Source organism: Eptatretus burgeri, chromosome 12 (genome assembly GCF_056783735.1).
Source record: "Eptatretus burgeri isolate ZD-2024b chromosome 12, Ebu_testis_v1, whole genome shotgun sequence".
Taxonomy (NCBI): Eukaryota; Metazoa; Chordata; class Myxini; order Myxiniformes; family Myxinidae; genus Eptatretus; species Eptatretus burgeri.
Genome location: NC_140972.1, coordinates 85,212,274 through 85,236,375, shown reverse-complemented (window position 1 = coordinate 85,236,375; position 24,102 = coordinate 85,212,274). Strand labels below are relative to the sequence as shown.

Here is a 24,102-nt window from a genome sequence, read left to right as displayed (position 1 = left end):
CATCAGCGAAGTTAGTGGCAGGGATAATGTCAGAAGATTTGCTCGTGGTGCCTATGTGTGTCATGCCAACAGTGGTCTCAGAGTTTGGTGTAGACTCTGAAGCAGAAGGTGAAGCAGAATCGAAGCAGAAGGTGTAGGAGCAAAGGAAAAATGCAGTCGACAAAGAAGCACGAATAGAGGAAATATAATCTCCAGTGACAAAGTCAGAGACTGTAAAAGATAAAGCAGTGAAATTGGGGATAGGAGACAGTACGGCGGATCAGCGAGTGTGTGAGAATGAAGAGAACTCGGAGCAAGGGTGGGATAACTCTGCACAAGCACTGGCAGTACGAGCACGTTCAGAAATCGGGTTGCTCTATCAGATTGAGCGAGCGGATTGTGCGCTCTCCTTTCACCCCCACTATCGCCCAATTTCTTTCCCAACCTGCTAGTTTCTGTCATTTTATTTTGCTTCCCCACTGCCATGCCCTAAATCATTTGTGCATGCATGCCCACGGTCATGGTGAACAGGGTGACATTTAAAACAATTTTACACGTACTTATCATTGTGTTTGTTGTCCGTTGAGGTATCCATTAAATTTGTACCTCCGATCCGACTTGCAATTATTTTTTTAAATTATAATGTACCTATGGTCGTTATACCTTTTAAAGGCAATGGCAAACCACCCAGTATGAGCCTCACCAATAAACTGCTTTGGCAGCACCAATACTCTGTTAAAAGTATGGTGCAGGTTTCCCACCCCCCCCTCCCCCACTAAATATTATTGCCAGTGGTTTTATAATTAAAATGCTTTTAATGTGTGAAGCTGTGATCATTGTGTCGTGTTTCACAAAACGATACCCCCAGCATAGCATAACCGTTAAATATCTGCATGGACTAGGCTCTTGTGACTGGTAGCACCTCTCGGTTAGCATTCGACCTATCATTGCCCTTCTACATCCCGAAATAGCCCAAAGAGTATGTGGTCCATCAAGTAGTGTCCAAAATGTAAAAGGATATCAGGAGACGGTTGCAAATAGTAGAAATGACCCTCCAACAATACCAACACCAATGGGGAAGCTACATTGGCAGAGGCAAAGATATAAAGAAATATTTTATTTTTAACAGCATTAGGTAGTTCACATGCTGAGGCTGTACAATTCCTATATACATACAAGTTGGTAAACAAAACGTGTGCTCGAGTAGCACATTGTTTGCCTTTGTTGAATCCACTCTCCCAAACCAGGCAACGATCACTCTGGGCCTCCTCGCTGCAGAAACAAAAACATTTACGTATGATTGGTGTAACAGGGTGGGCAGAGAGATCATGTGATAAGTTATTAACTTCCAAAACTAATAAACAAACAAACAAACAACTCCATGAAACAATTTTGTACTGACAATGCTGTAAACCTAGGAGGAAAAAATAAAAGGGTGACAGTTTTATAGAAACATAGCAATGCTCATGAAAGTTTTACGTCAGTGGTATGGGTATAGAATCTGCTACAGTAATTTAACCCACAGTGCCCCTTTTAGCAAGGTTCAGTCATCATATGCTGGTACCCTGGCTAAATTAAAAAGTTTATATTCTGAATGTCTTTGGGAAGGCAATAGCAAACAAACCCACCAAATTCCTCACCGACAAAACTACTTCAGGAACACGGTGGGCCTACTCTGCTTTCATGGAATAGAATACATCACAATAGTTTGTGGAGATATTTTCAATACATTGTTATGCTTGATTATATATATATATATATATATATATATATATATATATATATATATATATATATATATATATATATATATATATATATATATTTTTTTTTTTTTTAATCAAGTTGATTACATTTAACACCATTAATATAGTGGCCCTTTAAAAGGAATATCAGAGAAGAGATAAATATAATAATAAACGTCATCTGTAGAGAAGAGACAGTGGTGCAATAATGACCCAGACGCAAAAATAACAGATAACAGCAAAGCAGGCCGAGCAAAACGGCATTTTAACTGCAATCACATCAGGAGGCCACAAAGATGGAAAAGTGTCCATTAAAACTTGCTCAACACGTGGAAGTAAAAACATTCCACCGATTAGTTTATTCTAATCAATGTACCTATATTGGTACACAGACCACGTGAATGCCTGCAACTCCATTTTGGCAAGAGGACAGATCACAATTCGTCGTGCCACAAATTGCTTGAATGCAAAACATGTTAAACGCTCACGCATGCCGAGTTGCATCAAGTCTTAGTTTGAGTATCAATGAAACTACGATTCACTTCCAAAAGGGCTACCTTAAGGCCTAAGTCACATTTGGCACGGCGGTCGTAGGGTCAACAAAATCTACGGCCACTAGCAATTATAGGGTGGCCACAGTATTTTCACGGTCACACAATGTAGCAGTCACATATGTTTTTATTTTTCGGGGAGCCGCACGGCGTATTTAGAAACTGTGGAGACCAAAAACGTGTGGGTGCCATACGGTCTTTGATTTGATGTCGCACGGTGACCTTAGGGCGTCCCTGCGGCAGCCATAGAATTTTCAAGGCAGACGCAAGGTAGCCTCAAGGTGCCCGCAAGGCGACCGGGGGGGGGGGGGGGGGGGCTGAGGTGAACGTGCGGCCAGACGGACGGTAACGAGTGGGTATATATACACACCAGTTCTTTTTTTACTGAAATAAAAATATAACAGTTCAGAATATACCAGTATATACAACTGAATATATATATATATATATATATATATATATATATATATATATATATATATATATATATATATATATATATATATATATATATATATATATATATATATATATAAATATATGAATATACCAGTTCGGAGTATCGGCAAACACCTATACTCCGATCTCTAGCGGTAGCGCACGGTGGACGCATGGTCGACGCAGGCTGCCACGGAGGCCGTACGTAGGACGCACGGTGGGCGTAGGGGAACCATGCGTTGACCCTGCGTTGCCCACAGGTAGTAACACAGACCGCAAGGGCACCATACGTTGAACACAGGGACGCCTTAGGACAATCCTACGGTGACCGTGGAAATAATGTGGCCGCCGTAATTTTCTGGGGGTTGGCAAAATTCATTTTTCATTGATAAGAGCCTACGGCAGCCGCACGAATAATGCAAGCCCACCATACGCCCTACGTACGGTCGACGTGGAAAACATCTACGTCATGGCTACGGCTTGTCGAATTGCTACGGCCAACGTAGAAATGAAAAAAGTTATAACTCCGCGCTATAATTCCACGGAGATCCCTACGGCCTGTAAAAGATAGCCATACGGCGTAGGGCCACACTGAGGCCACCTCAGAAACTCTGTGGCTGCCGCACGTTTCTGTCAATTCAGGGGGGTACGGCCGCCGTATCCTAGCCATAGAGCAAATGTGACTTAGGCTTTAAGGCCGAAAATTGGCTCATGTGCGACCAAATGTTTCTGCAAAGTCGCATGCTAGCTGGACCAGAAGAATGCTGTGTGTGTGTGTGTGTGTGTGTGTGTGTGTGTGTGTGTGTGTGTGTGTGTGTGTGTGTGTGTGTGTGTGTGTGTGTGTGTGTGTGTGTGTGTGTGTGTGTGTGTGTGTGTGTGTGTGTGTGTGTGTGTGTGTGTGTGTGTGTGTGTTTTTTAAATTTTTGTTAGCTGCCCTCCAATTCATGACCATGCCTGTGTAAACAGGCTTTAGCTACAAAAAGCTGAGCAGCCTGCATGGATATAACACTTGAGGTTAGGCCTCATTCTAGTCTTTGGCCCAGCAGATTACGTTTGGAAGCACCGGCATGCTTAAACCTTTGAGCATGAAGGCATATCAGGAATATTGCACAAGAGCCAGGATTTTTCAGCATGACACCTTTTTAAGTAACATTACGGTGCAGGGAAATTCTTGCACAGGAGTCGCAGTGATCGTGGTGCGTGTGCATACACAACCGGGTGAATGGTTACTTTACAAATCATCTCTCCTGGTTCACCCTATCCCTGTGACTGTGATCAAGAGGAAGTAATTGACGTGCTGAGTTTCAGTGGTGGACCCTTGCATGTCCTAACCTGGGGAAGCATCTCACCAAAGTTCAATGCAGCTGCTTTCAGAGCTGGATTTGAATGGCTCGTCAAGTGCCCAGATCTTTATGCCAGCACAGATTGAAAATCTTTTTAAACGGGTGTATTTTTACAATCCCCTCACAACCATAGGGCAAGCTTCACTTCTCGATTTGTCATTCCAGTTAAATCAGCATACACCAGGACAAATATAGTAGTCGGTAATGATATACAAAAGCCCAGGCTGTTGTATATTGTGTGATTGTCAATAAGGTGTGACGATGTATAGACACGATGTATTATTTATAATCAAAAGTTAAAATATTATTGGCATACAAATGGTCATTAAAATTGCACAAATGATCAAACAGAAGGTGTGCAAACTGAAGTGTGTGATAAGAATGACTTTTTTTTTTAATAACATGCTGTGAGAGACATGACTAATAAATACACATTGGTTAATAATAATAACAATAACAATCGATAGCTGTCAAAAGTAATTACCGATAGTCATGGGATTAGGTTAGTTTCCACAATGAATGTCAGTGCCGAATGGCAGAAAAGGTAAGACTTCCATCAGAACGAATAACATCAAGATGATAACGAAGGATTACTTTGAAATCAATTACCGGTCATTTAACTAAGTATAATATTGTCCTGCTGAGGGCTAACTAACAGACTAAGCATCTAGCAATTTATGAATTGGAACACTTGCATTTATATCCCATTCATGTGGAAAAGCTGTGCTGTCCCGGAGACAGAGAGAACGTGCGCGTCCCGGAGACCGAGAAAACGCATGCGTCCCGGAGACTGAGAGGGAGAAACGTTGGAGAATAGATGGTAGAAAACAGAGACCACCGACCTGCCTGCGCTGTATGAGCAACAGACCCTGTGCTTCGGCCTCATTACAGAAGATTCCAATAATTCTGAAAGCTTTAGTTTCTGCAGATTTTATGATGGAGTGCCAAACCATAACAGAGAGCAGTACAGTTTGTGTACAACTTGTGGCAAACTTCACACAAGTCAGACCCCAAAAGGTGGGATTAATTTAGGCAGTGGTAGTAGTCGTCGCAGTCATGTGATGGCTGATCAAATGCTACTCCAATGACATAACAAATGTCAAGTTTTCACATCAATGCAGGTTTTGCAGCATTCCAGTAATTTTAACAATTTGAGTGGAACTTTTTCTTAGCATCACAGAACTGGCTTGGAACGCCGATTCAATAACAAAGCATAGACTTTCTTAGCCCATGAACAGGGATTCTTTTGTTTGTGCCACATGAACAGGAAAGGTGACTTATGCTTCAGTCACATTTGGCTCGGCGGCCGTAGCGTCTAAAAAAAATCTACGGCCACTAGCAATTATAGGGCGGCCGCAGTATTTCCACGGTCACAAAATGTATCAGTCACATATGTTTATATTTTTAGGGTAGCCGCACGGGGTATTTAGAAATTGTGGAGAACGAAAAGATGGGGGTGCCATACGGTCTTTGATTTGATGTCGCACGGTGACCTTAGGGCGTCCCTGCGGCGGCCATATAATTTTCAAGGCAGACGCAAGGTAGCCTTATGGTGCCGGCAAGGCGACCGCTGGTGGGCCCTAAGGCAAAAGTGGAAATAGTGTGGCCGCCATAATTTTTGGGGGGTTGGCAAAATTCATTTTTCATTGACAAGAGCCTACGGAAAACGCACGAATAACGCAAGCCCACCGTACGCCCTACATACGGTCGACGTGGAACACATCTACGTCATGGCTACGGCTTGTTGAATTGCTACGGCTAACCAAGAAATGAAAAAGGTTATAACTTCGCGCTTTAATTCCACGGAGACCCCTACGGCCGGTAAAAGATAGCCATACGGCGTAGGGCCACCATGAGGCCACCTCAGAAACTCTGCAGCCGCCGCACGTCTGTCAATTCAGGGGGGGAGGGTTACGGCCGTTGTATCCTAGCCGTAGAGCAAATGTGACTCATGCTTTAAGGACGAAAATTGGCTCATGTGCGACCAAGTGTTTCTGCAAAGTCGCATGCTAGCTGGACTAGAAGAATGCTGTGTGTGTGTGTGTGTGTGTGTGTGTGTGTGTGTGTGTGTGTGTGTGTGTGTGTGTGTGTGTGTGTGTGTGTGTGTGTGTGTGTGTGTGTGTGTTTTTCTATTTTTTTTGATACAGTTTCACTGACAATTCTATGTTGTTGCTATGTTGGAGGTTTGGCAGCTTATGTTCAAGTTTTATGGGACAAAATGTTTTTAAAATGATAAGCAATCATATTATTCGTTCACTTGGTTAAAATATGTATCGAACTGGGGCACACCTCAATGAATGCCATTTCCTCAGGATCAATGGGCTTACGATGGAATCTCAGTGGGAGGGCCGAGTTGTTCTCGACTGAATAAGAATTCCCAGTCGGCTGGTGTGGACCTGGTGGTTGTCCAGGGGACTGAATGCCCAGGACACTTCCCAGGAACTGTCCTGAAAATCATCAAGGACATTCTCCAACACATTCTATTATTATGCAACTCTACAACTTGTATTTTTCATATCATTTCACAAATTTGGCACAGCACCTAACATTGTAACTGACTTTCAGCTTTATCAAGTTACATTCCTGTAAGATATCCAATCCCCACTGTGATAATGTTGGTTGACTTGCCTGCTCAAAATACATTAGATAAAATATTAACAAAGTTGGGATGTACAAACGTGGAACAAGCCACATTAAAAACGAAACAGCTACTCATATTCACTGTGATTTGTTAAACATCACCACATTAATACCCAAGCAGCCAACCAGTTAAAAACAAACAAATTCAACAACATCATCATAGAAGCATTATTCAAATATTCTTCTTATCTGCACCTGAAGCATTATTCAAATGAGCATTAGCAATTTTAACTTTTGTTTCGCAAGACACCGATAAGATGAAGTGTCATAATTTGATCAAGATGTTTCGTTTTCCACAAAGTTTACCCAATAATATGGGACTTGAAACATCTTCAATAAATGACTTGTAATGAAATCTTAAAAATTTATACAAATCATCTTTAAAAACTTTGACCACTTTGGCACAAACCTTTTCTGTCTGGGAATTTGATCAGAGGGACATGTTGTTTTATAATCTGCAAAACAATATACAGTTACTGTTACAGGCGAACTACTTCGTGCAAAGAAAATATAAATCACAAGCATTGGATCAAGCAAGTTGAATGACCTTCTATTGGAAACTTTGCGACTAAAACAACAAAGACTGGATAGTTCATAAAACACCTTAGTCTTGAGAAAAAGGACGTGGGAAAGATCTTTTAAACTCGTGCTTTACATTTCTGAGCACGATCTGTATTAGCTTTGTTCGTGAACTTTGAATAACAGGCGCGATAGCAACCTTACGAGGCTGCTGCGTCAAACGGAAGTCCAGAGCAGAACCTTCACCCAACTCTTCTCGGAGAAACTGATTATTTTGGAGCGATTTTTGAGAAGAAAAAAAGATTCCTGGGAGCCACTATTTTGGCTGAATCTCGATATTCACTAACACTGAGAGCAAGAGCAGCAAATTTATTTGGTCAAGATGGTATAAATGGCACACACATAGCCTGGTGTTGGCGCAGTGGTAAGGGCAGTGGCTTGGGACCCAAGAGGTCCTGAGTTCAAGCCCCGTTGGGACACTGAATTAATATATGTATATATATGTATACATATATATATATATATAGTATATATATATAGTATATAGTATATATATATATATATATATATATAGTATATATAGTATATATATATATATATATAATATATATATATATATATATATATATATATAATGTGTATATATATATATATATATATATATAGTATATATATATACATATATATATATATATATATATATATATATATATATATATATATATATACATATACATATATATATATATATATATATATATATATATATATATATATATATATATATAAATATATATAAACCAAGTCGAAAACACCAGGGGGTTGACTCAGCCTGCCATCCTTCCGAGGTCGGCGAAATGAGCACCAGTTGTACTGGGCCCGGTGTATGCCCCGGTTAGAATAGGTGTACCATATCCCTGTGTGTCGTAAGAGGCGACCAGGGTTGCGTCAGGAAGGGCATCCGGCGTAAAAACCTATGCCAAATCATTATGCGGACAACAAAACGAATTTCCATACCGGATCGGTCGAGGCCCGGGTTACCAACGACCGCCACCGGTACCGGTGGTCAGCAGGGTACCAGTGGAAATTGTGCTACTGCTGGGCGAAGGAGGAGAAGGAGACGGGGAAGGCGAGTCCGGAGGCAGTGGGAGAGGGGGAAGGGTAGAAGTGTGGAGGTGAGAGTTGGAACTCTGAATGTTGGGACGATGACTGGCAAAGGGCGAGAGTTGGCTGATATGATGGAGAGAAGAAAGGTGGACATACTGTGTGTACAAGAGACCAAGTGGGTGGGGAATAAGGCGAGGAGCATTGGAGGTGGTTTCAAACTGTTCTACCATGGTGTGGATGGGAGGAGAAATGGTGTCGGGATAATCCTGAAGGAAGATCATGTCAAGAGGGTATTGGAGGTGAGGAGGGTGTCTGACCGAGTGATGAGTGTGAAGTTGGAAATTGAAGGGGTGATGATGAATGTCATCAGTGCATATGCCCCACATATGGGGTGTGAGATGGAATATAAAGAAGATTTCTGGAGTGAGTTAGATGAAGTGGTGGAGAGTGTATCCAAGGATGAAAGAGTGGTGATTGGAGCAGATTTCAATGGACATGTTGGGGAAGGGAATAAAGAGGATGAGGAGGTGATGGGGAGGTACGGTCTCAACAAGAGAAATGTGGAAGGGCAAATGGTGGTAGAGTTTGCAAAAAGAATGGAAATGGCAGTGGTAAACACGTATTTCAAGAAGAAGGAGGAACACAGGGTGACATACAAGAGTGGAGGAAAGTTCACACAGGTGGATTACATCTGAAGTAGGAGATGCAACCTGAAAGAGATTAGTGACTGTAAGGTTGTGGCAGGGGAGAGTGTAGCTCGACAGCATCGATTGGTGGTCTGTAGGATGACTTTAGAGATGAGGTTGAGGAAGAGAGTGAGGGCTGAACCAAGGACCAGATGGTGGAAGCTGAAGGAGGAAGACTGTTGCGTGAAATTTAGGGAGGAGGTGAGACAGGCGTTGGATGGTGGTAAAGATGGGTGGGATGATTGGCAACGACAGCAGAAGTTGTGAGGGAAATAGCTGGGAAGGTACTTGGTGTGACATCTGGACAGAGGAAGGAAGATAAGGAGACTTGGTGGTGGAATGAGGAAGTACAGGAAAGTATAAGGAAGAAGGGGTTGGCTAAAAAGAAGTGGGATAGTCAGAGAGATGAAGAAAGTCGGCAGGAGTACAAGGAGTGGCGTCGAAAAGCAAAAAGAGAGGTGGCAAAGGCCAAGGAAAAGGCATATGACGAGCTGTATGAGAAGTTGGATACAAAAGAAGGGGAAAAGGATTTATACCGATTGGCAAGACAGAGGGACCGAGCTGGGAAGGAAGTGCTGCAGGTTTGGGTGATAAAGGACGCAAATGGGAATGTGCTGACGAGCGAGGAGAGTGTGTTGAGAAGGTGGATGGAGTACTTTGAGGAGCTCATGAATGAAGAAAATGAGAGAGAGAGAAGGTTGGAAGAGGTGGAGATAGTGAATCTGGAAGTGGGGTGGATCAGTAAGGATGAAGTGAGGACTGCTATGAAGAAGATGAAAAGTGGAAAGGCGGTTGGCCCAGATGGTATACCAGTGGAGGCATGGAAGTGCTTAGGAGAGATGGCAGTGGGGTTGTTAACCAGATTGTTTAATAAGGTCTTGGAAAGTGAGAGGATGCCGGAGGAGTGGAGATTAAGTGTACTGATTCCGATTTTCAAGAATAAGCGTGATGTGCAGAGCTGTGGAAATTACAGAGGGATAAAGTTGTTAAGCCACACCATGAAGTTGTGGGAAAGAGTAGTGGAAGCTCGGTTGAGAGGAGAGGTGACGATCTGTGAGCAGCAATATGGGTTTATGCCAGGAAAGAGCACCACTGATGCGATGTTTGCTTTGAGAATGTTGATGGAGAAGTATAGGGAAGGCCAGAAAGAGTTACATTGTGTGTTTGTGGATTTAGAGAAAGCTTATGATAGGGTGCCAAGAGAGGAGTTGTGGCATTGTATGAGGAAGTCGGGAGTGGTGGAGAAGTATGTGAGGATCGTGCAGGATATGTATGAGGACAGTGTGACAGCGGTGAGGTGTGCGGTAGGAATGACGGACCGGTTTAAGGTTAAAGTGGGATTGCACCAAGGATCGACTCTGAGCCCTTTCCTGTTTGCAATGGTGATGGACAGGTTGACGGACGAGATCAGACTGGAGTCTCCATGGACTATGATGTTCGCGGATGACATCATGATCTGTAGGGAGAGTAGGGAGCAGGCTGAATCGAGCCTTGAGAGGTGGAGGTACGCACTGGAGAGAAGGGGAATGTTAGTCAGTAGGAATAAGACGGAGTACATGTGCGTAAATGAGAGGGAGGGTGGTGGTATGGTGCAGTTGCAAGGAGTTGAGGTGGGGAAGGTGGATTGGTTTAAATACTTGGGATCAACTGTCCAAAGTAACGTAGAGTGTGGGAGAGAAGTGAAAAAGAGAGTGCAGGCAGGATGGAGTGGGTGGAGAAGAGTTGCAGGAGTGATTTGTGACAGAAGGGTAGCTGCAAGAGTGAAGGGGAAAGTATACAAGACGGTAGTGAGATCAGCTATGTTGTATGGTTTGGAGGCAGTGGCGCTAACAAAAAGACAGGAAGCAGAGCTGGAGGTGGCAGAGTTAAAGATGCTGCGATTCTCGTTGGGAGTGACGAGAATGGATAGGATAAGAAATGAGTGTATTAGAGGGACAGCGCAGGTAGGACGGTTTGGAGACAAAGTGAGAGAGGCGAGATTGAGATGGTTTGGACATGTGCACAGGAGGGAAACGGAGTATATCGGGAGAAGGATGTTGAAGATGGAGCCGCCAGGCAGGAGGAGAAGAGGAAGGCCAAAGAAGAGGTTCATGGATGCGGTGAGGGCGGACATGCGGGTGGTTGGAGTGTCAATGGAAGATGTGGAGGATAGAGCAAAATGGAGACAGTTGGTCCGCTGTGGCGACCCCTAACGGGAGCAAGCCGAAAGAGGAAGAAGAAGAAGGTATAAATGGCACACAATGTTTTGTCCAAGTACTGCTAAACTGGAGGTATTTGGAAGTGCCAAGAAGGAAAGTTGAGTTCTACTGTCAAAGTATAGGTAAATTGAAATTTTAAAATTTCTTTAAATTAAAAAAAGGTTTTAAAGGTTGATTAAAAAAAAAAAACAACAAAAACTTTTTTCAGAAGTTTACCGCCATTGATCTTTACAACACCTTATTTATCACATTACATTAGTTCTTCATGCCTATTCTTTGTGTCCTGTATGAAGTCCCAAAAAGCAGCAAGTTAACCTTTTGGAATGATTTTCAATTTTGTTTGACTTCCAGGTGGATAGACAGAGTAAATATAATTCCCTTACTCCTCCATGCGCACACATGATTGGGACGAGATTCCATACAATTTGTCACATTCAGAGCCAAAGTACTGCCCCCCCCCCCTTTCCTTGCTGTGTGTTGTGTGTTAGCTCCCATACGAGCCTCAACAATGTATACAAAAAAAAACTGCAGATTCGTGTTACAATTCATGTTCTACAGTATTCAAAATATGAAATTCAACCAAAACAAGTGAAATCCTTCGATACAGCACATGTGGTGAGGCAAATGAGTACACTAATGTTAAAATATGCAATTTATGCTTTTTCAGTTGAAAAACAATTAAAAGGCATACTTAACATTTGAAATGTAAATATCTTGTAATTATTGTGATAAGCACCTTTATATATAACAGAAGGAATGTAATCGTTCGATACAGCGTGGCAGGGGGCCGCAAAAGAATGATGTAAAAAAAATCATAAAGTTAATGTACAGACAAACAAATGATGAGTAAAATGTAAGCTTTGCTGATGAAAAGATGAAAGCAAAGCAAAAATATTTGTTGAGCAAAACATTGAAACAGTGGTTACACCAACTACATAATATTAGTTATATTGTTATTATATAAAATATAGCCGAACACATTTTGAATTTAAGCATATTTAATTTTTGCATATTTTGAATGTACAGTACAAAGTTATGAAAATAATTCAAGATGTCCCTGGTTAAAAGAACATCACTTTGCCACCAATATCTGCCATAATTGTAAGTAAATTTCAACTACTAATGCATGACGAAACACTTGTTTATGGCTAATATTAAAGAGAATGATGGCATAAGAAGAACTTAGCTTTCAGCGTTCGGCGCGAAATGCCATGGTGGGCAGAAATGACGTCTTTCGTTCGTTCGTACATGAGAGGGGAGCGTTTCTTGTTTTTTTTCCGTCAAGCAATAAATTCAATGGTTTTCACATATACAACACATTAGTTTCACAAATTTCCATTGAAATACTCAGGTATTTCCGTCAAGGTTACGCACTGCCATTGAACGGATGGCCGTCATTGGCTGTCACTTGAGGCGCGAGGGGGTGGGGGGGGGGAGACACCGGAGACATGGTAGACACCGGGGACATTTCAAACTCGATGCAATTGTATACCAGCGCACGTACTGCAATTAAGTAGTTCCTTGATGATCGACTGAAGTCTGCAGACAGAAAGAGTGAACCAATTGCTTTACCCCGATTTTTGGTTTGCGCAAACCAGAGCTTAAAAAAACTAAAAAAATAAAACTGGCTCATAATACATGATCATTACCAATGTAAAGAGGACTAAAACATGACTGTTTAGAGAATGAAGCATGCTCACCATCAGAGTATAAAATGCTCATGCAAAGTAAGGCGAGTCCAGAGGAAAAAACTCCAGTTCCGGGTTCCTTCGCAGCCAGACGCGATCGTCTCTGCTCTGAAAGACTTTGTGTTCATCGTTTGTGTCAATTCTTAGTGTTCACTTGCTGATCAAATATATTTCGCATGATGCTGTTGTGTTGGGTTTGCCTCATTTTCTGGGCTGCATGCTTTTGTGGACCTTGTTACAATCCACCACCAAAGGTGGATAGAGGTTAAGTTTTCATCCCTGTCTGTTTGTGTCTGTCGGTATGTGAGCATGATCTCAAAACGTTATGGACGTATTCGGACGAAGCTGGGTGGATGGGTTCGGTGTGTGGCAAGGCCAAATCAATTCGATTTTGGTGAAGATCCGAATGAGATTTTTAATATTTTTTTTTGAAGTGATTCTTCACCATTGAGAGATGGGGCCAAAATGATACAGAGCATGATATTTCAAAAAGTTGACAAATGACAAAACTTAGTGGATGAGATGGGTCGGTGACAAGAACAAGTCAATTAGATTTTGGTTCAGGTGTGAATCCAGATCCGGCCTATCAGTGGGATACAAAACATAAACTGTTCAATCTGGTGAAGGTGTGCACATTACTGGGAACCATTCTTGTTCAGGTCTGTTTCTGCATTTGTCACCTTCCTCTTTTGCTGTTGGTTAACTTCCTTGCTTGTTGGCTCACTACCCCCATCGTCGATGCGTCGCCTTTTTCCCGCTCAGTCATTGAGCTCTTTCTTCCATGCACCTCAATTTTGTAGAAAAATTCCAAAGTTTCAACAGCTATGGTATGTGAAGAGAACTTAGTACGTTGAAGTTTTCCACCAGTTAATGCGTCCGAAACCATGGATTAGTAGTGTGCAGCAATTCTGTGTGAACAAGGCACAAGTATTTGATCTGGCATCACTCACTCTGTGATAGTGCGAATTCAAGGGTGCTGCCCACAGAAATTAAAGGTCGTATCAACCATATCATGTCTTAACGTCAACGAGCTCACCATTTGTTATCTTCCACCTGGCCGATAAACATTTACATAAGAATGCCAACATTTTACTTTCGTTCAAAATTCTGGGGAAATTAGTACACAATAGTTACTGTGTATTATCTATATGAACACAATCATAGGTACAGCTGGACAATGTACATTTGTACAACTCGACAGATCAATTGACACAACTTTGGTTGGGACATACATACATCAACTGACATGTTTGTTTCGAGGTTGTATTCACCATCTCTTCTATACAAGACAACTTGCATACGTTAGCAGAACTTGCAAACACCTCTCAGCCATATAGGCTCACATACAGCTAAGCTCCATTTATACCCTAACCCATTGGCCAAGAGTCACGGAGATAATGAAATAAATACATAAAAGGGCCGATTTCTAAGTGACGTGAAACAAACGATTAATTAAAGGGTTTGGGAGAGAATATACCGGTCAAGTTTGGCCCATATTAAACAAAAACAAAACAAGCAGTCATAGACTGGTACTTACAAAATCGTCAACCTGACCTATGACCTCGTCTAATAAAAGCTGTCTCGAGAGAAGGTAGCGACGCAAACCAGAAGTTTCTACGATGATTCTGTACCAAACCATCAAAAATCGAATGTTTGACCTCACTGTGACCTTGACCTTTGACCGATTTTGACCAAAATCTAATCAGCACTAGCCATCACCCTCCTGAATCACGTGGTGTAATTTGACATTGGTAGCTTCTTCCGTTCTCGAGTTATCGTGCCTACAAACAAACACACACACACACATTACGGAAGTCATCAAGATTTCGAAAGTAACAAATTGGGTAAGAGTTGGATTGTGTGTGCGTGTGCGTGTGCGTGTGCGTGTGCGTGTGCGTGTGCGTGTGCGTGTGCGTGTGCGTGTGCGTGTGCGTGCGTGTGTGTGTGTGCCGTATATATTATATACATATATATCTTCTTCTTCTTCTTCTTTCGGCTGCTCCCGTTAGGGGTCGCCACAGCGGATCATCCATTATGATCCGCATAGTGATTTGGCACATGTTTTACGCCGGATGCCCTTCCTGACGCAACCCTGGTCGCCTCTTACGACACAGGGATATGGTACACCTATTTTAACCGGGGTATACACCGGCCCAGTATACTGGTACTCATTTCGCCGACCTCGGAAGGATGACAGGCTGAGTCAACCCCCTGGTGTATTAATTCATTGGCTCAACGGGGCTTGAACTCAGGACCTCTTGGATCCCAAGCCGCTGCCCTAACCACTGCGCCAACACCAGGCTCATACATACATACATATATATATATATATATATATATATATATATATATATATATATATATCTTCTTCTTTCAGCTGCTCCCGTTAGGGGTCGCCACAGCGGATCATCCGTATGATCCACATAGTGATTTGGCACAGGTTTTACGCCGGATGCCCTTCCTGACGCAACCCTGGTCGCCTCTTACGACACAGGGATATGGTACACCTATTTTAACCGGGGTATACACCGGCCCAGTACACTGGTACTCATTTCGCCGACCTCGGAAGGATGACAGGCTGAGTCAACCCCCTGGTGTATTAATTCAGTGGCTCAACGGGGCTTGAACTCACGACTTTTTGGATCCCAAGCCGCTGCCCTAACCACTGCGCCAACACACCAGGCCCATATTATATATATATATATATATATATATATATATATATATATATATATATATATATATATATATATATATATATATATATATACACTAGTGCGGGCCGTTAGGTGCGTGCCAGTATGTGCAGCTTCGTGCCTGCAGTATCAGGTCCCAAGCATCAATTGTGACGTCATATCAAACGAAGAAGAAGAATTGTGACGCCCCCCCCTCTCTCCCCCACCTCCTCTGTCCCCCTCCCCTCTCTTGCCCCCCCTCTCCCTTCTCTTGCCCCGCTCTCTCTTCCACGCCCTCTCACCCCTCTCTTGCCCCCCTTTCACTTATCTCTCCCCCTCCTCTCTCCCTTCTCTCTCCCATCCTCTCTCACCCCTTCCTCTGTCCTCCCTACTCTCTCGCGCCCCTCTCCTCTCTCCCTCCCCTCTCCTCTCTCCCTCCCCTCTCTTGCCCCCCTCACCCCCTCTCTCTCTCTGTAAATGTATTCACAAATGTCTGCCAAGCACAACGATTAATTCCAACCTTGGGGAAAAAACAGCTTTCAAACCCTTGGGAAACTGCTGTTTCCCTAGGGAAAATTCAAACCTTGGGATTAATTAATAATTTGAATAATAATCAAACCTTGGGAGTTTGGCACATACCCAGGTATGGCACATACCTAGAGAAAGGCACATACCCAGGTCACCAGTGTCGATTGTAACATCATACCAAACGAGAAGAAGAAGAATTGTGACGTCAATACTTCAAAAAAAAAAAAAAAATTAAACAAAGATTAATTGCGACGTCATTCGTGACATTAGAGCACCGTGTCCTGTCATTGGTTCACAGATACATGGCTGTAACTTGGGAACCGCTCGTCCGATCGATATGAAACCTTGAAAAGGCACATCCGCGGGTCCCCGGCAATATTCCTGGCAAGTTTCAATCCGATCGGACCGGTGGTCGTCCGGTTATTAATAATTTGGGAAAAAAAATTGGCATGATAAGGTGAGAAGGTGGAACGACACCTTCAGCTGCCATATATATACCTTTTCAACACTGAAAAAGCAGTAAAATGGCCATAACTTGGGAACCGCTCGTCCGATCGATATCAAACCTCGAAAATGCACATCCGGGGGGGTCCCCAGCAATATTCCTGGCAAGTTTCAATGAGATCGGACCGGCGGTCGTCGAGAAACGGCGGTCGCAGACAAACAGACAGACAGACACACAGAGATTGCTGGAATTATAGATACTAGTATTTGCCCATAAAAAATAAAAAAATTAATAAATAAATATTCCAACCGTGAGCAACAAACAACAACCAAACAGGCCGTTTCTTCGCTCTCGCATGCCCGTACGTGCGTGGCGCGGAAGTTCGCATATCACAGTTACGATGATTCGCAATTTAGGTTTTAATAGCCAATTATTCAATTAGCGCCAACGTATTTTGCCTTTTTGCAATGTCATCGCAAGGAAAAACAAAAAGAGAAGAGAATAGAAAAAAATTACTTCCTGGTTCGGAGCATACCAGCACTCTGATGTTACCGAAATTTATGCACCGTCTAATATGAAAACGATCATAACTTGCGGCATTGTGTTTATAAATGCGCAGAATAAATCGAGAAATTATTAGAATACACAAAGTCATCACTCTCCGGAAGCCCGTACGTTTTAACCCGTAATGGAGAACGCGGCTGAGCTTCCCTTCAAAAATCGGCCACGCCCATGCAACAACGTGTCTTGTCATTGGTTTGGTAAATAAATGGCCATAACTTGGGAAGCACTTGTCCGATTAATATCAAACCTTGAAAAGGCACATCCTCAGGTCCTCAGCAATATATCTGGCAAGTTTCATTTAGATGGAACCAGCGGTTGTCGAGAAACAGCGGTCTCACACACACACACACACACACACACACACACACACACACACACACAGCACACACACACACACACACACACACACACACACACACACACACACACACACACACACACACACACACACACACACACACACACACACACTGCTGGAATTATAGACAGACTAGTACGTGCCCATAAAAAATAAATAAATAAATAAATATTCAAACCGCAAGCAACAAACAACAACCACACAGGCCGTTTCTTGCTCTCGCGTGCCCATACGTGCGTGGCCCGGAAATTCGCATATTATTCGCAGTTACAATTATTCGCAATTTAGTTTTAATGCCCAAATATTCAATTAGCGCCAACGATTTTTACCTTTTCGCAATGTCATGGCAAGGAAAAACAAAAAGAGAAGACAGAGAAAAAAAAATTTACTTCCTGGTTCGGAGCATACCAGCACTCTGATGTTACCGAAATTTATACACCGTCTAATATGAAAACTATTATAACTTGGGGCATTGTGTTTATCTATAAATGCGCATAAGAAATCGAGAAATTATTAGAATACACGAAGTCATCACTCTCCGGAAGTCCGTACATTGTAACCCGTAATGGATCCGGAAGCCCGTACGTTGTAACCCGTAATGGGGAACGCGGCGGAGCTTCCCTTCCCCATCGGCCACGCCCACGCAACAACGTGTCTTGTCATTGGTTTGGTAAATAAATGGCCATAACTTGGGAAGCACTTGTCCGATTAATATCAAACCTTAAAAACGCACATCCTCAGGTCCCCAGCAATATACCTGGCAAGTTTCAATTAGATCGGACCAGCGGTTGTCGAGAAACAGCGGTCACAGACACACACACACACACACACACACACACACACACACACACACACACACACACACACACACACACACACACACACACACACACAGAGATTGCTGGAATTATATATATATATATATATATATATATATATATATATATATATATTATATATATAATATATATATATATATATATATATATGACGTCACAAACTAAAGTAGATGACATCACAATACTTGTGACAAAGGTTTAACATCATCATAACAGTACAGAGTCGCAGTCATTACCACAACCGTCATTGAGGACTTTGATGCATAAAATATAAAAACAATTATCCGTTGTATTACGAAGTAACACGAACGAACTACTAAAAATACGCACGAAGAAAGTAAAACGAAATACGAGGAAGACCTTGGAGGTTATCGCTGCCGTTAAATCGAAAACATGGATAACCACCGCATGTAATCTTCCCGACACGGAACACAAACCACAACATGATCCACATTCATGTTGTTTCAGCTGAGGTCACAGCAGCTCCTTACCGTCAGCGTCCTGGCAGCCGCCATTGTGCGCCGCGTCCCCCAAGTGGCAAACCTTATCATGACGTCACACATAGCAAAGAGCAAGCGACATGCACTTGGAGTTTCCACCTGCAGTACTCTTAAATTCTAACTAATTTATTTTCCAACTAATATATATTACATATCATAGTACCTATAATGAAGAACATTCCTAAAATTAATGATGAAAATCCTCATGAAAGCATTGCGAATAATACGCGCTACATGTCGGCCATGACGGTATACATAGCGTCAGTATCAATGTCTGTGTATCCTTTGTTGCACTTTATTTTTTGAAGTAGTATTTGTGCAAAATCGGTTATTTATTATTTGCCGTTATTACCTGGTGTATTAAAAATATCCAAGTGTAAAAAAACACTTACAGGAAGAGACAACGATGCGATCGACTGTTCCGGTCCCGTGTTTCCGCTGCAGGAGCAAACAGTTGTGTTTTTAATTTGTCTTTTCTCGGTTCCTAACCCTAACCGCACCATGGTAAGAGTCATGTCCACATCGGCACTTTGGGAGCAATTATAATTACCATTCCTGAGGCTTCGTCATGTCCAGCACTCGTTCTCTCTTTTCTGCAGAGGTTCCGTTTTTGTGGAGATTTGGATTGTCCGGACTGGGTCCTGGCGGAGATTAGTACGTTGTCTCGGCTGGTAAGTACAGTACAGTGCAGTAAATGGACTCGTACATGACTGCGGACAAAGAAGCTCTCTCTGTCTCTGTCTCTCTCCAAGCAGACATGGACAGAGGGAGTGGACGCTTGGGCTGGCAGATGGCAACTCCCTTTCAATGAGTCAAAATGTCAGATCCTTCATATAGTATACATGGCCAGCTGGAGGTGATGGGAAACCGGAGCACGTTTATATTTATTTATTTATTCATTCATTCATTTATTTATATATAACGAACGAAGTGAGCTTCATACTTAACGCGTGCACGTGAGACAATAGGAAACGACAACAACACAATACCCCTGGCTATTTGGAATCCGTGTCGTTGGCTATGACCCTTTTGCTTCCGGTTGTTTTTAAACGCTGTGCGGTGTATAAACACGATTGTGTTTTATTTCTATCTTGTGAATATTACTTAACGCATGCACATGAGAGAATAGGAAACAACAACAACACAATACTCTGGCAATTTTGAATCCGTGTCGTTGGCTGTGACCCTTTTGCTTCCGTTTTTTTTTTTTTTTTTTGTTATGGGGAATGATGCATGCTGGGAGATAAAGGCATCGGCGGAGACATGAAAGACCCAAATATCAGACATGGTGTATATTTCCTCCACTGATTTTAATAAAGATATCTCCCGCATCATGAAAAAAATAATTTTTAATCGTGATTTACGTTATTTGATCGCTGATCCCGAATCCAGGCCGAAGTAACAGGAAATTGCGTATACAGTTGTGAACAAGTTATAGGTAAAGTCAGAAGCGAATGTAAGAAGAATTCTACGTTCGCTTCTCGGCTTTGCTTATTCCATATTTTATATATATATATATATATATATATATTTTTCGATGAGATCCTGTTCTAGGCGGTGTAGTTGTTGTTGTGAAGGTAATGTTGAGGTAATATTTATTTTTTTAGACGAGATCCTGTTCTAGGCGGTGTAGTTGTCGTTGTGAAGGTAATGTTGAGGTAATATATTTTTTTTCAGATGACATCTTGTTCTAGGCGGTGTAGTTGTTGTTGTGAAGGTAATGTTGAGGTAATATTAATTTTTTTAGATGAGATCCTGTTCTAGGCGGTGTAGTTGTTGTTGTGAAGGTAATGTTGAGGTAATATTTATTTTTTTAGATGAGATCCTGTTCTAGGCGGTGTAGTTGTCGTTGTGAAGGTAATGTTGAGGTAATATATTTTTTTTCAGATGACATCTTGTTCTAGGCGGTGTAGTTGTTGTTGTGAAGGTAATGTTGAGGTAATATTAATTTTTTTAGATGAGATCCTGTTCTAGGCGGTGTAGTTGTCGTTGTGAAGGTTATGTTGAGGTAATATATTTTTTTTCAGATGACATCTTGTTCTAGGCGGTGTAGTTGTTGTTGTGAAGGTAATGTTGAGGTAATATTTTTTTTTTAGATGAGATCCTGTTCTCGGCGGTGTAGTTGTTGTTGTGAAGGTAATGTTGAGGTAATAGGTAAAGTCAGAAGCGAATGTAAGAGGAATTCTACGTTCGCTTCTCGGCTTTGCTTATTCCATATTTTATATATATATATATATATATATATATATATATCAAAAAAAAATATATATATATATATATATATATATATATATATATATTTTTTGATACCAAATGTGGTATAAACGTTTTTTGAGATGTCAGTGACACAAAATACACCCACAGTACCGAGAAGGTCGTTTATTGACGAGGTGGTCTTGCAGTTGTTCAGAGCTCATCTCAAGTGTTTGCTTATCGTTTACAGTGTAAGTGTGGACTCGTCTCGACAATCGTGAAGCACCAAACGAGGAGAGATTAATCGAACTGACATACATGGCCATGACCTGACGGACGAGATCTCTCTCTGAGGATCAAACTTACGACCCCCAGGGGTTGAGGGTTGGAGGGTTGGAGGTTTTACAGAGGGGGTTGGATTTACATGTGAGGAGAGCATGTAGGGTTACTTCATTTGACAAGTGCCCTTGGCAATCGATCTTGTTGTGAACTTTTGAGAATATGCTTTCCTCTTCGGCATTACTGTGAGGCAGGCCAAGTGTGTGCTGAACTACTGTAAACAGAAGGCCAAATCGTGGCTCCCCGTCTGCCCTTCTCATCAATGATACAAACCTGATGTTGGCTTAACGGTCAAGGTGATTGGCTTTAGATCTTAGGGTCTTGAGTTTGAGCCCCTATCGTCCCGTTGAAATCGCACCAGGTGGGTTGATTCAGCCTGTCATCCTTCCAAGGTCGGCAAAATGAGTACAAGCTTACTGGTAGCAGTGGCGCTGCATCAGCGGCACAACAGGCCCTTCCAGAAAAAGGACGCAACCAGCAGGCACAGGCTGCATACGAAACAACAACAACGTAAACTATATCTCATTACACCAATTACCATTCCAAATTCAAACGGAACGAAACATTCATGAAATGGGAAACTGCCCCCCAGCCGATGGAATAGGATGGGAAACTGTACTGTATTCAAACCTGTAACTCTCTCTCTCTCTCTGCAAGTCTTTGTTATAAGATGGTGTCATGTATCCTATTTAAATATTTTTTATTACGGTTTGAATTTGGTAATTTGTGGACACCTTGTATGAATGAAAACTATCCAAATCAAATCCTGGCATTTAAAATACTCAAAAGTACAGAACTGATAAATATCACCAAGAAGTAGGATGCGAGTTGGAAAGCACAGATCCATTGATTCGTGGTAACGACAATGTGGTCGCCATGATCGGGAGTGACGTGTACTGCGTGCGGAATCCTGGAGGACATCAACGTAGCCTTCGTAGAGGGGAAAGCTCATGACGTCACACAGCCATTAGACCAGTGATACCTTGCATTTCAACTGCAGGTCTATCAGTCTGTGTGTCGATCCTTGCGAGTGGAATGGAAGTGAAACATTACGTTTTTAAAATTGATTGTATTTTCTATCCAATATGGGTTTTGAACACATTAAAACGGGGCTGTGGGTTTTCGCAAACAAGACGGGTCAAACCTGTAAAGTCTGAGTGACTTGCCATGTATGATAGAGGCAGGGGTAATTCTAGTACCAGATACACAATGGAAGGAACTGAACTGCAGAAAGGGATTTAGGAGTGGTTGTTGACGACAAGTTGAATTTTCACCAACATGTCTCAACTGTTGTCAGTAGGGCATACCAAAATCCTCGGGATTAAGAGTACCTTCGTCCACCTGAACATCAGGACCCTTCCTCTGCTGTTTAAGACTCTTGTTCATCCCCACCTGCAGTATGGTAATTTCCTCTGGCATCAGAGGTTCAAACGAGATGCTGACAAGGTTGAAAGGGTGCAGAGAAGGGCCGACATTCGTTAGTGGCCGTTAAACACCCCACGGTATTCTTCACAAAGAGAATGCGAGTATTCACTGACACCATGACCAAATTCCAAATTCCTACCCAAATCAGCAGGGGGCACAGCCACACTCCCAGCAATGATGCAAACCAGCAGCCACAGGCTGCACACAAAATGAGAATTAACAACTCTGGTTTTTTTGGGGGGGGTTTTTGCTGTTCGAGTTTATTTGTTTTTTTTGTTTTTTTTTTTTACATCATTTTACAAATGTACATGAGCTTAAAAAAAAAAATTGATAATGCAAGCAGCAAAAACATAAAACGATGTGTTTGAAAAAGAACAAGGGGGAAGTCAAAAATTCTCAGATTGATGTTCCATGCCAGATGCATTGCACACCAAAGATTGGCACAGATATCATGTTTGCAAATTATTTCCTTTAAATCCACTGTATTTTGATACCATCTTACGTAGGAATGATGCGCATGTATTTCATTTGCGATCATGTGTGTCAGTGTCTGTCCAGGCCATAACCTTTTTACCATTTGAGAATTTGTCGTCAAATTTTCCACAAACCTTTATATTGGGAATAATGTATGGCGAAGACTAATTAATGATTGGATGAAAATGTCAAAGGAAAAAGTCACAACTAGAAGGGCACCCGGTAGAGCGCATACCTCCGCCCTGTGATGCCTGATCCACGAGAACATATCGGGCCCAATACATTTTTGAGATATCGTGCTATATATCATTTTTGGCCCTATCTCTCAATGGTTAAGAATCACTTAAAATATTCTAGTAGTCGGATCCAGATCCAGATCTTCATCAAAATCTAATCAGTTTGTCCTTGTCACACACCCAACCTGTCCACAAAATTTCATCCAGATCCGTCCACAAAATTTCATCCAGATCCGTCCACAACTTTTTGAGATATCCTGTACACAAACAAACAGACAGAAAGGGGTGAAAACATAACCTCCTTCACCTTCGGTGGTGGAGGTAATAAGTACAAACAGGCCCCACCTGCCAAGTAGGGTGACAACTGACAAGGCTGTGTTTTTTTAAAAATGCTACCATGTTCATTTATTTTGTCCACTTGCACTTTGAGATGCTGTAGGGCAGTGGTCTCCAACGTTTTTAAACGTGATAACTTCTTGAATCTAAATGTAAAACAAGATCTACCCTTAAAAATTCTACTTAACTAAATCCCCAATAAATGTACACTATGCATAACACTCACCTGTGCTTGCACACTATTTGCGAGTGCTTTGAATTCTGGGTCATTTTGAGATGGCCAGTCTGATATAGTC

The 24,102-nt window shown here is 42.0% G+C and overlaps 2 protein-coding genes across 2 annotated transcripts in view; one reads left to right on the top strand and one right to left on the bottom strand.

Annotated features, from left to right (window-relative positions):
* Positions 1-1,081: 1,081 nt before the first annotated feature.
* Positions 1,082-18,899, bottom strand: KGD4 (alpha-ketoglutarate dehydrogenase subunit 4). Its single transcript, XM_085848719.1, has 4 exons — positions 18,795-18,899; positions 7,106-7,151; positions 6,346-6,503; positions 1,082-1,251 (listed from the first exon to the last, which is right to left on the bottom strand). Exons 1-4 carry the CDS (start codon positions 18,864-18,866, stop codon positions 1,234-1,236), a joined length of 294 nt encoding a protein of 97 aa, XP_085704845.1. The 5' UTR covers positions 18,867-18,899; the 3' UTR covers positions 1,082-1,233.
* Positions 18,900-19,194: 295 nt separating this feature from the next.
* COMMD4 (COMM domain containing 4) overlaps positions 19,195-24,102 on the top strand; it is a 21,053-nt gene continuing 16,145 nt past the window's right edge. Inside the window, exons 1-2 of the mRNA XM_085848718.1 lie at positions 19,195-19,307; positions 19,403-19,474. Of these exons, the coding sequence (XP_085704844.1) occupies positions 19,305-19,307; positions 19,403-19,474 (75 nt within the window). The 5' untranslated portion in view covers positions 19,195-19,304. The remainder of the gene's footprint in view (positions 19,308-19,402; positions 19,475-24,102) is intronic.

Coding starts and splice junctions, on each gene's coding strand:
- KGD4 (XM_085848719.1), bottom strand. CDS start 18,866: ATGTGTGACGTCATGATAAGGTTTGCCACTTGGGGGACGCGGCGCACA. Junction 7,152..18,794: donor CGGCTGCCAGGACGCTGACG/GTAAGGAGCTGC, acceptor ATTGTTTTGCAG/ATTATAAAACAACATGTCCC. Junction 6,504..7,105: donor CAAATTCCCAGACAGAAAAG/GTTTGTGCCAAA, acceptor GATGATTTTCAG/GACAGTTCCTGGGAAGTGTC.